Source organism: Carica papaya, chromosome 4, assembly GCF_054855325.1.
Source record: "Carica papaya isolate Zhongbai chromosome 4, ASM5485532v1, whole genome shotgun sequence".
Lineage (NCBI taxonomy): Eukaryota > Viridiplantae > Streptophyta > Magnoliopsida > Brassicales > Caricaceae > Carica > Carica papaya.
Genome location: NC_142312.1, coordinates 30,193,503 through 30,208,913, shown reverse-complemented (window position 1 = coordinate 30,208,913; position 15,411 = coordinate 30,193,503). Strand labels below are relative to the sequence as shown.

General features: G+C 34.1%; 4 protein-coding genes across 6 annotated transcripts; 1 reads left to right on the top strand and 3 right to left on the bottom strand.

Moving 5' to 3' along the window:
• Window positions 1-1,601: 1,601 nt before the first annotated feature.
• Window positions 1,602-6,991, top strand: THE1 (protein kinase family protein). 3 transcript variants are annotated; one of them, XM_088218890.1, is made up of 3 exons: window positions 1,602-4,938; window positions 5,572-5,962; window positions 6,087-6,991. In XM_088218890.1, exon 1 carries the CDS (start codon window positions 2,296-2,298, stop codon window positions 4,825-4,827), a length of 2,532 nt encoding a protein of 843 aa, XP_088075016.1. In that variant the 5' UTR covers window positions 1,602-2,295; the 3' UTR covers window positions 4,828-4,938; window positions 5,572-5,962; window positions 6,087-6,991. The 3 variants fall into 3 exon arrangements, with proteins under 3 accessions (XP_088075016.1, XP_088075017.1, XP_088075015.1); XM_088218891.1 differs by having other exon boundaries at window positions 5,583-6,991; XM_088218889.1 differs by having other exon boundaries at window positions 5,572-6,991.
• LOC148266544 (uncharacterized) lies at window positions 5,652-6,764 on the bottom strand. Its single transcript, XM_088218892.1, has 2 exons — window positions 6,539-6,764; window positions 5,652-6,442 (listed from the first exon to the last, which is right to left on the bottom strand). The coding sequence occupies exons 1-2, from the start codon at window positions 6,762-6,764 to the stop codon at window positions 5,652-5,654; spliced, it is 1,017 nt and encodes a 338-aa protein (XP_088075018.1).
• Window positions 6,992-7,859: 868 nt separating the features above from the next.
• Window positions 7,860-9,833, bottom strand: LOC148266543 (uncharacterized). Its single transcript, XM_088217031.1, has 2 exons — window positions 9,482-9,833; window positions 7,860-8,831 (listed from the first exon to the last, which is right to left on the bottom strand). Exons 1-2 carry the CDS (start codon window positions 9,717-9,719, stop codon window positions 8,038-8,040), a joined length of 1,032 nt encoding a protein of 343 aa, XP_088073157.1. The 5' UTR covers window positions 9,720-9,833; the 3' UTR covers window positions 7,860-8,037.
• A 1,791-nt stretch (window positions 9,834-11,624) lies between these two features.
• On the bottom strand, window positions 11,625-13,602 carry LOC110824793 (uncharacterized). The gene is made up of 2 exons (XM_088217030.1): window positions 13,247-13,602; window positions 11,625-12,552 (listed from the first exon to the last, which is right to left on the bottom strand). The coding sequence occupies exons 1-2, from the start codon at window positions 13,482-13,484 to the stop codon at window positions 11,759-11,761; spliced, it is 1,032 nt and encodes a 343-aa protein (XP_088073156.1). The 5' UTR covers window positions 13,485-13,602; the 3' UTR covers window positions 11,625-11,758.
• Window positions 13,603-15,411: the final 1,809 nt, after the last annotated feature.

Sequence of the window (15,411 nt, the reverse complement as noted above, 5' to 3'; positions counted from 1 at the left end):
TCGGACCAAATTGCAACTCCGGCACGGCGGCGAGTCGCCTCGGGTTGGCTGTTTTCGGCCGTTTTCGACCGAATTCGGCCACACTCGCATTGGTCCTTGTCAGAAAACAACCCTAGGGCCCCCGGGGGGCCAAAAATCACGGAAAAGCGGAGCTTACCGGCGGCGGCGCTCTCGGGTACGGCGGCTCTCCGGCGAGGTTCGTGTTTTGGTGATTCGGCTTCGGTCAACCTGTAGAGAAAAGAATGGTGATCACGGTGATATAAAAATTGCATCGAACGGAGGCCGGGAAGGACCTCGTCGGAGGCAAAAACCGAGAGGGGCGCGGCGGCGCCGCTGGGTTTCGGCTGCTTATTCCGGCCGTTTGGCCGGGATTTCGGCCTCAATTTGGCCATAGGAGGAATCAGCGGAGAAAAACGAGTCGGGGGTATGAAATTTACCTCGATCGGCGGTCGGAAATTTCCCCGGTGCGGCGGCGGGTGGCGGCGGTCGGCCTCTGGTTCGTCTTCTCCGACGAGCGGCGGGCGGCTAGGGTTTGTGGTCTGGTGTGGGGGTTCTATTTATAACCCCTTGCCTTTTGATCACAGCCGTTCATTTCGTTTTAATCTGGGCCGTTCGTTTTTGATTGAATCTGGGCCGTCCGTGCGTTTGAATCTGGGCCGTCCGATCGCGCGATTGATCTGGGCCGTCGGATCGCACCCACGCGGATCGCCAACGTGGCTCCTTTCGGAGTGACGCGGTCTTGCCACGTGGCAGGCCCCGGTTGGCCGGGACTGCTGACCGGGCCTGCTGACGTGGCTGCTGACGTGGCCCCTTTTTTTTTTTTTTTTTTTTTTTTTTCCTCCTTTCCGGGTGCTACAGAAATAATTTATCTATATATTTTAAGAGTAATACCAAATATAAAAACTTTTAAAAAAAAATCATTTATAAATTGATAAAATAATAAAATTTATAGTTTACACAAGTTATATTAGTTTAATGCTTTTTAGACGGTAATTATCACATCAATTTATATAATATTTTTTTTAAATTTTTTTTTTAATATTTCTCGTTTTCGAAAAAGTACAAATATTATAATTATTAAAATTTATTTTTTAAAAAAATTAATTGCCCTTTAGTAAATGAATGTATTTTTTAATTTTTATTTTTTAAATAACAATATATAAGTTACTCACCAATAATGAAAATAATAAAGAAAATAAAATCTATTCAAAATTGAGTTTTAAGATTTTGCAAACTGGTTAACGCCGCTTCATTGACGTCAAGCTAAAGATACGCGCTAAACAGTCCCTACAACGATGCCAATACCGTGAACAACCGGCGTCAGATATTGTCTGCTCCGTATCTCTAAGCCGCGTAAAAGCGGGTCCCACTTAGCCGTTGGTCCCAGCGCAGCAACCATTTGCTCCTAATCCATTACATTATATTTTATAATTTATTTTTTAAATCATAAAATTAATATTTTTAAAAAATATTAATAATATCTAACCATAACGCTCTTTCAGTTCCCAGGATTCCCATGGCGTTTGCTGATATATATATATATATATATTACAATGTACGTATAGAAAGGTACTGAGCATAAAAAGAAAAGCTTTTAACAGCTGGGATTTTATAGGAGTTTGATTATAATTTTCATATTAAACTGTTCTTTTTATTTTTTAAAATAATTATTTATCTTTAAGAAATTGAAGCTTCATATCCCTTTTCATCTTCTCTGCTGGGTCCGCCCCCCCCTTATTTTCTCTCTTCTGTGTGAGTGACAGCCTAATCACCAGCCTGGAAAGAGTAGTTGTTGCAAGCTGCACTAAAGAGCGAGAATTTCTGGGTGGATTTTCATGGTGATTTCATGTTTATCTCAACTGGGTTCTTATCATTTGACGCAGACCCAGTTCAAGTTGTAGCTGATTTTGTTCTCATTTCAGCTTATTCGTTTCAGGAGGTAAGAGCATTGAAGTAAACTCTCTTGTCTCGCTGTTCATGTCGAGGAGCTCCAGTTAATTATTTCTTTCTGGTGCTTGTTAGCCCTAAGTTTGTGCTGTTGTTTGTTATGAGATTCTTCCATGCTGTTGTGTATTGAGATTAGCTTACTTGCATTGGTCTGTGGATAGATCTGGGGGCACCCTTTTGAGTTCACTGATTTGAAACGCTTGGGATTCTCTTAAGATTCTTTACGGTAAATATGGTCTCCTCTGGAGTTGCAGGTGTTTTGGAATTTTGAGACATAGCATTTTGTTGATTTGGGGTTGAGCATTTTCTGGGTTTTGTCAGAAAATTTGGAGATTTGAGTTAGTGAAGATGGTGAAAATGAAAGTAGGAAAGTGGGTGGATTTAGTTGTGGTAGCTGTTGTTCTGTTCATGTGTAATAGATCATGTGCTTCATACTCACCTGTTGATAATTACTTAATTGCTTGTGGTTCTTCACAAAATGTCACCTTTCAAGGTAGAACATTTGTTCCTGATACTCGGCATACATCCCTTGTATTGAAATCTGGAAACTCTGTTTCTAGTTCCAATACCCATGCTCCCTCTTCAATTTATCAGTCTGCTCGGATTTTCTCGGGCATAGGTTCCTACAACTTTGAAATTCAGGAAGAAGGCAGGCATTGGATCCGGCTTTACTTTTGTCCTCCTACAAACTCAACCCAGAACTTGACTTCTGCGCCAATTACAGTAGTTGCTGATGATTTTGTACTCTTGAACAACTTCACTTTCAAAAGCTATAACGGTTCTTATTTGTTCAAGGAGTATGCAATCAATGTGACATCCAATACTTTGACAGTTACCTTCATTCCTTCAAATAATTCAGTTGTTTTTGTTAATGCAATTGAGGTTGTCTCTATCCCAGATGCTCTTTTCCCTGACCAAGCATTAGCTTTGACTCCATTTGCACCTTTTACTGGTCTTTCTGAACTTGCCCTTGAAACTGTTTACCGATTGAATATGGGGGGTCCATTGCTCACCGGTCAAAATGACACCCTTGGAAGAACTTGGGAAAATGATGCAAAATACCTCCATGTGAACAGCTCTGCTTTGAGAATATCAGTTAATCCTGCTTCCATAAAATATACAGATTCCATCACGCCTGAAATAGCACCGAATCTGGTCTATGCCACTGCTGAAACCATGGAAGATCCTAATGTAGCCAATGCAAACTTCAACATAACTTGGGTCTTCCCCGTCGATCCAAGCTTCCGGTACTTTGTTCGGGTACATTTCTGTGATATAATCAGTCAGGCTCTTAACACTCTTGTCTTCAATCTTTACATAAATGATGATATTGCTGTGGGGAGTCTTGACCTCTCAACATTAACTGCTGATCTCAATGTTCCTTATTACAAAGACTTCATCTCAAATGCTTCAGCAGATTCCGATAGTTTGACTGTTAGTATTGGCCCAGATATGGCAGCAGATTTGACCAATGCAACTATGAGTGGGTTGGAGATTATGAAGATCAGCAATGAAGCTAAAAGCTTGAATGGGCTTTCTTCTGTTGGAAGTCTCCTTCCTAAAAGTCCTTCAAAGAAGAATAAATTAGCTATAATAATTGGTTCTGCTGTTGGAGCTGCAGCTGCAGTGATGTTAATTGGAATCTGTTATTGCTTCTTAGTGGCACGCAAGTCGAAAGATACTAGCCAAGGAAATTCATGGTTACCTTTGCCATTATATGGAAATTCTCTAACCATGACAAAAATGTCAACAACTTCACAAAAGAGTGCAACAGCAAGCTGCATCTCATTAGCTTCCTCCAACCTTGGCAGGTTTTTCATGTTCCAAGAAATCCTGGATGCAACCAACAAATTTGATGAGAGCCTATTGCTAGGGGTTGGTGGTTTTGGTAGGGTATACAAGGGAACACTTGAAGATGGAACCAAGGTAGCTGTCAAGAGAGGAAATCCCAGGTCTGAACAAGGCCTTGCTGAATTCCGAACTGAGATTGAAATGTTATCTAAGCTCCGTCACCGCCACCTTGTCTCTCTTATTGGCTACTGTGATGAAAGATCAGAAATGATTCTTGTTTATGAATACATGGCCAATGGACCTCTCAGAAGTCACCTTTATGGAACAGATCTGCCACCTCTGTCATGGAAGCAGCGGCTTGAAATATGCATCGGAGCTGCAAGGGGACTTCATTATCTTCACACTGGTGCAGCACAAAGTATTATTCATCGAGATGTGAAGACAACAAACATTCTCTTGGATGAGAACTTCGTGGCTAAAGTTGCTGATTTTGGCTTATCAAAAACAGGTCCATCTCTTGATCAGACACATGTCAGTACTGCTGTTAAGGGTAGTTTTGGCTACCTGGATCCTGAATACTTTCGAAGGCAACAGCTCACTGAGAAATCAGACGTATATTCTTTTGGGGTGGTTCTAATGGAAGTACTCTGTACTAGACCAGCTTTAAATCCTGTTCTTCCCAGGGAGCAAGTTAATATAGCAGAATGGGCAATGACTTGGCAAAAGAAAGGCATGTTGGATCAAATCATGGATTCAAATCTGGTGGGGAAGGTGAATCCAGCTTCTCTTAAGAAATATGGGGAGACAGCTGAGAAATGTCTGGCTGAGCATGGAGTTGACAGGCCATCAATGGGTGATGTCTTGTGGAATCTTGAATATGCTCTTCAATTAGAGGAGACATCATCAGCTCTCTTGGAACCTGAAGATAACAGTACAAACCATATTCCAGGCATACCGTTAACACCAATTGAACCATTTGATAACAGTGTAAGTATGATTGATGGGGGGAACTCCGGGACTGATGATGATGCAGAAGATGCAGCCACAAGTGCTGTATTCTCACAGCTAGTAAATCCTCGTGGAAGATAAGGGGTAGAAACTTCTGCCTGACAGTGATTTTTTTTTCATTGGACACCTTGCTAAAGATTGATTGTCTTGGTTCTGGAGATTACTTTGAAGTATTTCAAGTGAATTCACGAGGTCATTTCTTATTACACCATCCTGTTCCTTTTTTCTTTTATCAAACTATCAATCATTATATATTTAGTTTGTGATATAGTTACTTGATGGGTGCTAATTAGTCCATCAGAAATGGCATGTAAGCTACTATAAATATTCCATTGTTATTTTGATTCTATTTCCACAATTCTGTTCATTGAAAGAAAAAATATAATGGGGAAGTGTTTTCCCATGTTTGATATCTATTGGTTCTACTTCTATCTATTTTACTGCATGAAGTTTTCTGTTTCAAGGTAACAGCACAAAATGCTGGGAGCTTCTAGGCTTCTAAAACATGCAATTGGGACTGATTGATGGCCTTGTTGATAATCAATAATGCTGGTTTAAAATGTGAATTCTTACTTGCTTTTTAGGCAGGAACAATATCTTATTGTACACTAACAATGGCAAATTATAAGGTATCTATTAACTCTCTGTAAATATGGTCTACTGATCATACCATGTGAATTTGTGCTGTAACTTTTTTGATAAACTTCAAGTTTTCTCCAGAGGAGGAGAAAATACAAACAAATGAATGATATATTATTTTTAAGACTTATTAAGAAGAAACTGAAACTGTAACCAGAATGATTGTTTAGAGGTGACATGATGCAGATATTCAACAGGAAAATTTTGAGTTATTGTTGAGTGAGAGAGTCCTTCAACATTCTCTACCATGTGCTGAAGTTTCTTACTCATCTTCGGCAAAGTATTCCATTACCACTATTGGCTTTGCTGGAACAATCAAGAGTACCGAAGTCCCTCGCCAAAGGATCTGTCTGGTCCAAAACTCTGGCAGGAGAGAAAACACAAGATCTGCAATCTGCAGAGAGAAGTGATGTGGTTTTATACTTTTCTTCTCCTCCCAATACAGGCATAGCAACACCAGGCTTTGCAGGATTCTTGAAATCTGGCTGGTATGTCCTGCCAAGAACACCCTCGACTGTTGATGACAAGCTGTAGAATCTGAATTGTACTTCTAAGTGAGCTAAACAGTCGTTAGCAGGTATTTGGTAGTTATGAATCCTATTATCCTCCTTTGTTACTGGCACCACGTTGACTGAAATCTCTGCGAGTTCTGGGAGAGTGACTAAGACACTGTTTTTTCGTGATGTTCTTTCTACCTTCAGATCACTTACTGGTGATGTCCATGAAGACATATAACCTTCTTGTATGACTATTTCTCTCCCATTGTGAGAGAACTTCAGGTGGTCAATCTCATCATCCCATATTTCCGCTTGAGAAGCCTCGAGAGAGAAGGTGTGGGTGTTGAAGAGGATGCCAAGGGACTGAACCCAAGTGTAGTCTCTGGTTCTGCCTGCAGGCCTGAGGCCAATGAAGCGAGCATTGACTTGCAGGTTCAAATCAGAGACTAAGCTGAAGTGCTCATTCCTCTTGCCATGGAAGTAGAACACAATGCCATCTCCACCAATGAATCGAGGATCCAAGCAGGCTGCACCAGGAGCATTGCAGTTTGGTTTGCGATCTGCAATTACCAAAAAAAAATCCAGTTAGTTTGTAGAATTCAAGGACATGATAAGCAGACTCAAAAAGTATGATTATTGCAGAGGAGGTGGCTTACTTTTGCATTCAGCTTTGCAAATTGGTGAATTACAGTTGATGAAGCAAACTTTTGATTTGGGGTTTCGTGGTGAAGAGGTAGGACATTCAGCTGGGCAAGTCAATCGCTTCAGAAAACATGGGCTTTTGCGGTTGGTACAAGTCCTAGTTTCTCCATGGATTTCAACCACAGCTGACAAACAAAAAAGCAAAATGATCGATACACCATTGCAGCTTGATAACTTCATTTTCTTTCCTTTTCTGTAGCTGAAGAATATGATAAAGACTGCCTAGAATTGAACGAGATAAAGATCTCTCTCTTCCCTACTCTTTATATAGAATCCGGCAAGTGGGAATTTTGCACCACTATTTTATTAGAAGTAATCTTTTCCAAGGTTATTCTCTATTCCAACCTTGGATTAAGAATATGGTTTGTTGGATTTGGATTTCATTAGAGAGTTTGCTGGACTAACAATCTTGGTCAATGCTTTGGTATTTACAACTCCGATTTAAAAATTTTCCAGTTGATACCATTTCTTTCCTTCTATCAGGGCCTTGATAATAAGGCTTGAGTTTCATCTCTGGTTTCCAAAAATGGTGGCTAAAGGCATGGAAATTGCAGATTGAAGGAGACATGACATGTGACGGAGACAGAGTTTTGAGCTGGTGAAACATCTCTTGCTCCATGCTCTTTGCTTTTGTTCCTAGCATTTACTTACAGGACGTAAATAACGCTTTACCTGTTGTGGCATTCTTCAACATTACTTAAATTTCACAGAGCTCATCTGTATTCATACTTGATCTAATTATGCAGCAACTTCATCTCGCTGATCGGGAATCTTTAATGAATCTCATCGCAGAAAAGGAGATCCTAACTGAGAAATTCTACAATTATCTAAGGAAACTTTGATCAATAGATTCTATTTCTTGGAAACTATTTGTCAAATATTTCACTTTGGCAAGAATCTTGGCCAACTCAAGGCAAGTTGGCCATCCCCACTAAGCACCTTCTTATGTCGTAGCATAAGGACGTAGTTTACACCTTAAGTTACATGAAAAATACAAAGAAATTCACAATTGTATGAGTAATAGTTGAAATAGACTTTTTTATTGTAGGATATTTGGTTTGAGTCGAATTAATTTTACTTTTTCTGAGTGTTCTAATTATTTACACTTTCACCAAAATGTTAGATATAGAATTATTAGAAACACAAGGTAAAATCTAAATCTTTTAAGATATTATTACCTTCTCAATTTTGAGATCTATAATTGAAATAGGGATTGACAATTAATAGAGAAGTGATTCAACAACGATTTTACTAATTTCGTAAATGATAACATTATTTAGTAATATTATTTTAGAATGAGCAAGTGTTACAAACAAATTGTAAAAAAGTTGGTAAGGTCGACAAGCTTAGGTAAACATAGATGTCAAATAGTAGCATTGTTTACGTAGAAGTAATGGTAATTATACGAGAAGCAAAAGACTTCTCTTATTCTCCTAGAGAAATCACCCCTTACTTATTTCTTGCAAACAATTCCATATCCTGTGGATGACCCACGAGTACAATCTAAAGTCTCGAATTCTTTATTTATAGAGTTGATTTCTTGACTTAACTTGATTTCTGATAAGAAAATGCAAGTACTGCAGTCAGCAGACAAAAGTGATTTTGTTTTATACTTTTCTTCACCACCAACAACTGGCATTGCCACACCAGGCTTTGCTGGATTCTCAAAATCAGGTTTATAAGTTCTGCCGAGAACCCCATCAATTTTTGGTGATAGATTAAAGAACCTGAATTGCACCTCAAAATGAGCAAAACAATTATCAGAAGGTACTTGATAATTGTGGACTCTGTCATCTTCCTTTGTCACAGGCACTGCATTTACTAAAATTTCTGCGGTATCCTTGAGGGTGATAATAACACTGTTCTTACTTGCTATTCGCTCAATTTTTACTTCTTTTTCTGGCGAGTACCAAATTGAGAGAGTGCCTTCTGGTACAAACAGATCTTGTCCGTTAAAGGTGAATTTAAGGTGGTCGATTTCATTATCCCATGTTGGTGTCTTGATGGCCTCGAGAGAAAATGTGTGAGAGTTAAAAAGGATTCCTAGCGCTTGAATCCATGTGAAGTCTCTAGCTCGCCCAGTTGGACGGTGGCCAATGAAACGGCCATTGATTTGGAGATTGTTGTCGGAGACTAGGCTAAAATGCTCGTTACTCTTGCCATGGAAGTAGAAGACAATGCCATCACCACCAATAAAACGAGGGTCATAACATGCTGAGCCCGGGCCATCACAATTTGGTTTGCGGTCTGAAAATTTCATAAGAATATTTTTATATATTCTTTCAATTTAACATCAAAAGTATGACTTAGATTTTAATTCTACAAAATAAGAATGTAAATTATACAATATAACATATCGATAAACTTAAATAAAAATAACATGGTGATCTCAAAGTCAATTTTATATAACTTTAAGTTTATTATTATTTTTAATAGGTGACAAATACAAGATTATAGTTATAAAATTAAAGATACAAATAAAGTTAATTTTTATTGTTCACAAAATATATAAATTATAATAAACTGTTACGTCCCAAATAATTAATATTTAAGAAATAAATAAAAATATATAGATTTGAACCAAACAAAATCCAATTGTTATACTTTTCTATACATACATATATCTATTCATATACATACATATACATATTTTTAATGTAAATATTTTTGACAACTGTAGTTACTAAAGTTGCCGAAAGCTCACAATATTTAACTGTATACATCATTATATTTGATATATTTCATTATTATTTTAACTATTATCTATTACCATCTTAATTATTAGTTACTAGCCGTTGGGATGTCTAAAATTTAAAACTAATTTAATTATATATACATACATATATATATATATATATATATATATGATAAAACAAATAGAAAAATAAAAATCTTACGCTTGCAGTGAGACTTGCAAATCGGCGAATTACAGTCGACGTGACAAACTTTAGCTTTAGGGTTTTCGGAATAAGTTGAAGGACATTGGTAAGGGCATTCTATACGCTTTCCATAACATCGGCTTCCTGGGTTATTGCAGTACACAGATGCAGCTTCTGTTTCTTGGATAAATATCAGACCTGCAACAAACACCATTGCCATGGCAAATAAAAGCGACCTTCTTGACCATGTCTCCATGTTGCTCGAATTAAATATCAACAATGGCTAAGGCTATGATTGTGACTAGTACAGTGTTGAATATTGATGATGAAACAGGGTGTATCGGTGGTCTATTTATAGTCTTCAAGATGTCAGTGTTTACTTCTGATGTATATATTAGTTTAATTTTTATAAAATTTTATCATTACTTGTGAGATAAGCAATCATAATCTGTATTATATATATATATATATGTACATAACGTCTGAAACTAATACGAGCATGAACATGGAAGGGCGGTTTTGGATGCTTCAAGGTGCACGTATGGTTTCTTGAAAGAGCAAAAGATGCTTTCTTTAGAGGCTGGGAGTTGAGAATTGTATGAGATTCATGACCATGTAAGTCTGTAACTAAGTGTCGGGCTAATATTGTATATGTAATAATGGTAGATTGCTTGGCCATCTTTCATGGAGGGTTAAGAAAGATCTAGGTTTAAGAAATTTATTTTTAAAATTTACGAAAACCAGAGGTAGATTTTGAAATATTCCATTTTTTTATAATGTTTAAATATATATATATATATATATAATATAGTACAATTTATTAGAACAGGTACATATATATATATTTTTTTGAAAAAAGTTTGTAACAGTAAATTTAATTCAAGAATCGGATTGAATTTACTTACAAGATTTATGAAATTATATTAAAAAATTATGATTTTTAAAATTTATAGAAAGTGACATACAAAACCATATATTCACAATATTTGCTTTCGAATAAAGGCAAGTTTATGAAATCCACAAAATGATAATAAAAAATAATGATTTTAAAATTAATAAAAAGATAAGCCTATATAAACTATAGATTATATCATGATGCTTAAAACTTTTGAAGACGATGACATTGAATTTACAAGTATATTTGAATGATTTTTTTTTTAAATTTACTTAAAAAATTATAATTTAATAAATTATGAAAAATGACATAAAATACGATTGATAATAACTGAGTTCATAATGTGTAAATTTTGAACGACTACGAAATTTAACTCGATATTTGTTTTAAATTTATGTATTGAATTCGTATTAGTGGAGAAATTTATTCGATTATATTAGAGAAATAAAACTTTGAATTTTTATCAAAAATAGCTTAAAAATAAAAGATTAACTCATGATGTTTATAATTTCAAAAAAAAACTATAAAATTGAATGTAAAGATTTGATTAGACAAAATTTTCTTTTGAGCGTGTATAAATTTGTGATATCTGCAAGATCATAACAAAGACACTATAATATTAAAATTAATGACAAATTTCCTACAACACCATGAATTATAGCTAAAAATGCAATTCCATTTAATAAAAATGAATTTCTTCTGAATCCACATAAATCGACAATAGTTACTCGATGACATTTTAAAAACTGTAATTTTAAATTTATGAGACGCAACTATGATTAGATGGATAAATATAGTTCATGATATTTAGAAGTCCATTCATATTGATTTTTTACTTGAATCTAGTTAACTTTGTGAACTTTTTTTAATGATATTAAAAAGATAATAACACCATAGTTTACAAAAAATGGCCTGCAAAATTATGAATAATTGTTTATGATATTATAATTTAAAAAAGCTGTAACAACATATTCGACAATCCATTTGACATTAATTACATAATGATAGTGAAAAAAGTAAAGATTTTTAAATTTATGAAAAAATAACATGTATGAAGATGAATGATGCTTTGAAAAGGACTATAAAATGGAACTGGAGAACATGTTAACAACAATGTTTCCTTTGAATTAATAAACACAATTTTGTAAGACTTATATGATGTTAATAAGAAAAAGTAATTTTAAATTGATCAAGAATAGTTTAGAAGCAAACCTTAACATTATTTAGTAATAGTATTGTGGAATGAGCAAATATTACAAATAGACTATTAAAAGATTGACCAAGTTGATAAGTTTGGGTAACAATGATATTATATATCAATATTATTTATCTTGTAAATAATAGTGATTATGCCAGATGCTAAAAGCTTTTCTTATTCTTCTAGAGGAATCATTCATTACTTATTTCTTACAAACAATTCCATATCCTGTGGATGACCCACGAGTACAATCTAGAGTCTCGAATTCTTTAATTATAGAGTTGATCTTTTGATTTGACTTAATTATTGATGAAAAAATACAAGTATGGCACTCAGAAGATAGAAGTGACTTTGTTTTATACTTGTCTTCACCACCAACAACTGGCATTGCCACACCAGGTTTTGCCGAATTCTCAAAATCAGGTCTATAAGTTCTGCCAAGAACCCCATCAACTTTTGGTGATAGATTGAAGAACCTGAATTGCACCTCAAAGTGAGCAAAACAATTATCAGAAGGTACTTGGTAGTTGTGAATTCTGTCATCTTCTTTTGTCACAGGCACTACATTTATTAAAATTTCTGCTGTGTCCTTGAGGGTAATAATAACATTGTTCTTGTTTGCTATTCGTTCAATTTTTACATCTTTTTCTGGCGAGTACCAAATAGAGAGAATGCCTTCTGGTACAAACATATCCTGTTTGTTAAAAGTGAATTTAAGATGGTCGATTTCATTGTCCCATGTTGGTGTCTTGATGGCTTCGAGAGAAAATGTGTGAGAGTTGAACATGATTCCTAGTGCTTGAATCCATGTGAAGTCTCTAGATCGGCCAGTTGGGCGGTGGCCAATGAAGTGGCCATTGATTTGGAGATTTTTGTCAGAGACTAGGCTAAAATGCTCATTACTCTTGCCATGGAAGTAGAAGACAATGCCATCACCACCAATGAAACGAGGGTCATAACATGCTGAGCCAGGTCCATCACAATTTGGTTTACGGTCTGAAAATTTCATAAGGTTATGGTTATATATACTTTCAATTCAATATCAAAAGTATGATTTAAATTTCAATTCCTTTAAATAGAAATGTGAATGATACACTATAAGTTATAGATAAAATGAAAATAAAAATATCATGATTCTCTCAAGTTAATTTCATGTAAATTCAGATTAAATATCATTGTTATTATTTTAATAGGTAACAGATATAAGATTATAGTTGAAAGTTAAAATATGAGTTAAATTAATTTAATTATATACACAATATGTAAATTATAATCAATTAGTACATACTAAATATTAGATTTGAACCAAACACAACTTAATGTTATTAAAAATAATTCGATATCTAAGATGTTATACTTCTCTATACACACATATATATCTTTGGAAAAATCAATTTCTAACTTTGTTATACTTCTCAATATATATCATATCTTTATATATATGTATGTTGTTATAAATATTTTTAGCAACTGTAGTTATCCGGAGGTGCTGAAAATTGAGTATTTAACTGTATATATCTTTCTATTCGATAGATTTCATTATTATTTTAACTATCATTTATTTACCGTCTTAATTATTAATTATTAGCAGTTGATTTATGTAATTTTGAAGAATTGAAATTAAATAGTAATAAATAATTAATAAGATAATAATTATACAACAAAACAAATAGAAAAATAAAAATCTTACGCTTGCAGTGAGACTTGCAAATCGGCGAATCACAGTCGACGTGACAAACTTTAGCTTTAGGGTTTTCGGAATAAGTTGAAGGACATTGGTAAGGGCATTCTATACGCTTTCCATAACATCGGCTTCCTGGGTTATTGCAGTACACAGATGCAGCTTCTGTTTCTTGGATAAATATCAGACCTGCAACAAACACCATTGCCATGGCAAATAAAAGAGACCTTCTTGACCATGTCTCCATGTTGCTCGAATTAAATATCAACAATGGCTAAGGCTATGATTGTGACTAGTACAGTGTTGAATATTGATGATGAAACAGGGTGTATCGGTGGTCTATTTATAGTCTTCAAGATGTCAGTGTTTACTTCTGATGTATGTACTAGTTTAATTTTTATAAAATTTAATCATTACTTGTGAGATAAGCAATCATAATCTGTATTATATATATATATATATATATATATATATATGTACATAACGTCTGAAACTAATACGAGCATGAACATGGAAGGGCGGTTTTGGATGCTTCAAGCTGCACGTATGGTTTCTTGAAAGAGCAAAAGATGCTTTCTTTAGAGGCAGGGAGTTGAGAATTGTATGAGATTCATGACCATGTAAGTCTGTAACTAAGTGTCGGGCTAATATTGTATATGTAATAATGGTAGATTGCTTGGCCATCTTTCATGGAGGGTTAAGGAAGATCTAGGTTTAAGAAATTTATTTTTAAAATTTACGAAAACCAGAGGTAGATTTTGAAATATCCCATTTTTTTATAATGGTGAACAAACACCATTGCCATGAGTAACATAAACGACCTTCTTGAGACCATTTTTCCATATTGTTTTAATTAGATATGTAATAAATAATCAATGGCTGGCTAAGATTATGACTAGTTGAGTATCGAATAATGATGATAAAACTGAATTAATTACAGATCTATATATAATGTTTACTTCCAATATATATATATATATATATATATATATATATATATCTTCTTTTTGATTTTTTTTTTCTGTTTTGTATATTCAATTATTGCTTGTGATATAATCAACTTTACGATTTGATTCAACGCCAAAAACTAGTACAAGCATGAACATGGGGAAGCTCTTTTGAATGCTTCAGGGTGGGAGTAATTCAGGATGCATTTGCTCGCTAGCTACCTCTTTTCTGTGAAGGAGATTTCCTAGGTCATACATATATATATATATATATATAAATATCTGTATATGTATATATACCTTTAATTCTTTAAACGGGAGAAGATGCTTTCTTCAGAGCGTAATTCGTAACTAATATATATATATATATATATATATATATATGAAATTCATGAATAATGGGTCTGGATCCATTATCATGCTAATATTCTGTGCATAATAATGGTTGATTGCTTCGCCATCTTCCTGTTCATGAGGGGTTAAGGAAAGATATTTTCTTTTAAAAATTCATTTTTAAAAATATATATATATATATTTATAAAATAGATATATAGATAGTTCCTTCATTAATTGGCTATAATACTATATATAATAATTTTAGTAATCTTGTTTAAGACAGTTTAAACTTTTGAAATAATATATCTAACTAGCTCATTATGCAATTACTTTTATATATAAGTTATTTTCGTTCAATATAGTTTAAATAACTTTGTATGTATATTTGTGTATGTGTGTGTATGTATTTGTGTTTGCATACATGTGTTCTTTGTGTGTGTGTGTATATATGATGATGTGTACTCATTATGTATTGGCTTTGTGTGTATATATATGTATATATATATATATATATATATATATTAACTCTTGAATGGTAAGGAACATGCTTCTTGGTTTTCTTTTTTGAGATAATTTGGATGAACGACAAAGCATAATCCAATAAATACATAATCTTCAAAAGATAAATAATTTTTTGAGAAGGAAAAAACAATTAATTTACATGCATGTATATATTAATAAATTTTGGAAATAATTAATTACATGCATGTATTAAAATAATTTTAAAAATTAATTCTAAGACATAATATATTTACATGCATGTATCCAATTTATTTAGATTGATTTTAGAAATGATTAATTACATACATGTATTTAGGTTAGTTTTTGAAAACAATTAATTTATATTCATGCACTAAGGTTAATTTTTAGCAATAATTAATATTTTTGAAA

Excerpts from the sequence above, each read along its gene's own strand:
- LOC110824793 (XM_088217030.1), bottom strand. The coding sequence starts at position 13,484 with ATGGAGACATGGTCAAGAAGGTCTCTTTTATTTGCCATGGCAATGGTG. Across the intron at positions 12,553-13,246 it reads TTGCAAGTCTCACTGCAAGC|ACCGTAAACCAAATTGTGAT; the intron begins GTAAGATTTTTA and ends TGAAATTTTCAG.
- LOC148266544 (XM_088218892.1), bottom strand. The coding sequence starts at position 6,764 with ATGAAGTTATCAAGCTGCAATGGTGTATCGATCATTTTGCTTTTTTGT. Across the intron at positions 6,443-6,538 it reads TTGCAAAGCTGAATGCAAAA|ATCGCAAACCAAACTGCAAT; the intron begins GTAAGCCACCTC and ends TGGTAATTGCAG.
- LOC148266543 (XM_088217031.1), bottom strand. The coding sequence starts at position 9,719 with ATGGAGACATGGTCAAGAAGGTCGCTTTTATTTGCCATGGCAATGGTG. Across the intron at positions 8,832-9,481 it reads TTGCAAGTCTCACTGCAAGC|ACCGCAAACCAAATTGTGAT; the intron begins GTAAGATTTTTA and ends TGAAATTTTCAG.
- THE1 (XM_088218891.1), top strand. The coding sequence starts at position 2,296 with ATGGTGAAAATGAAAGTAGGAAAGTGGGTGGATTTAGTTGTGGTAGCT.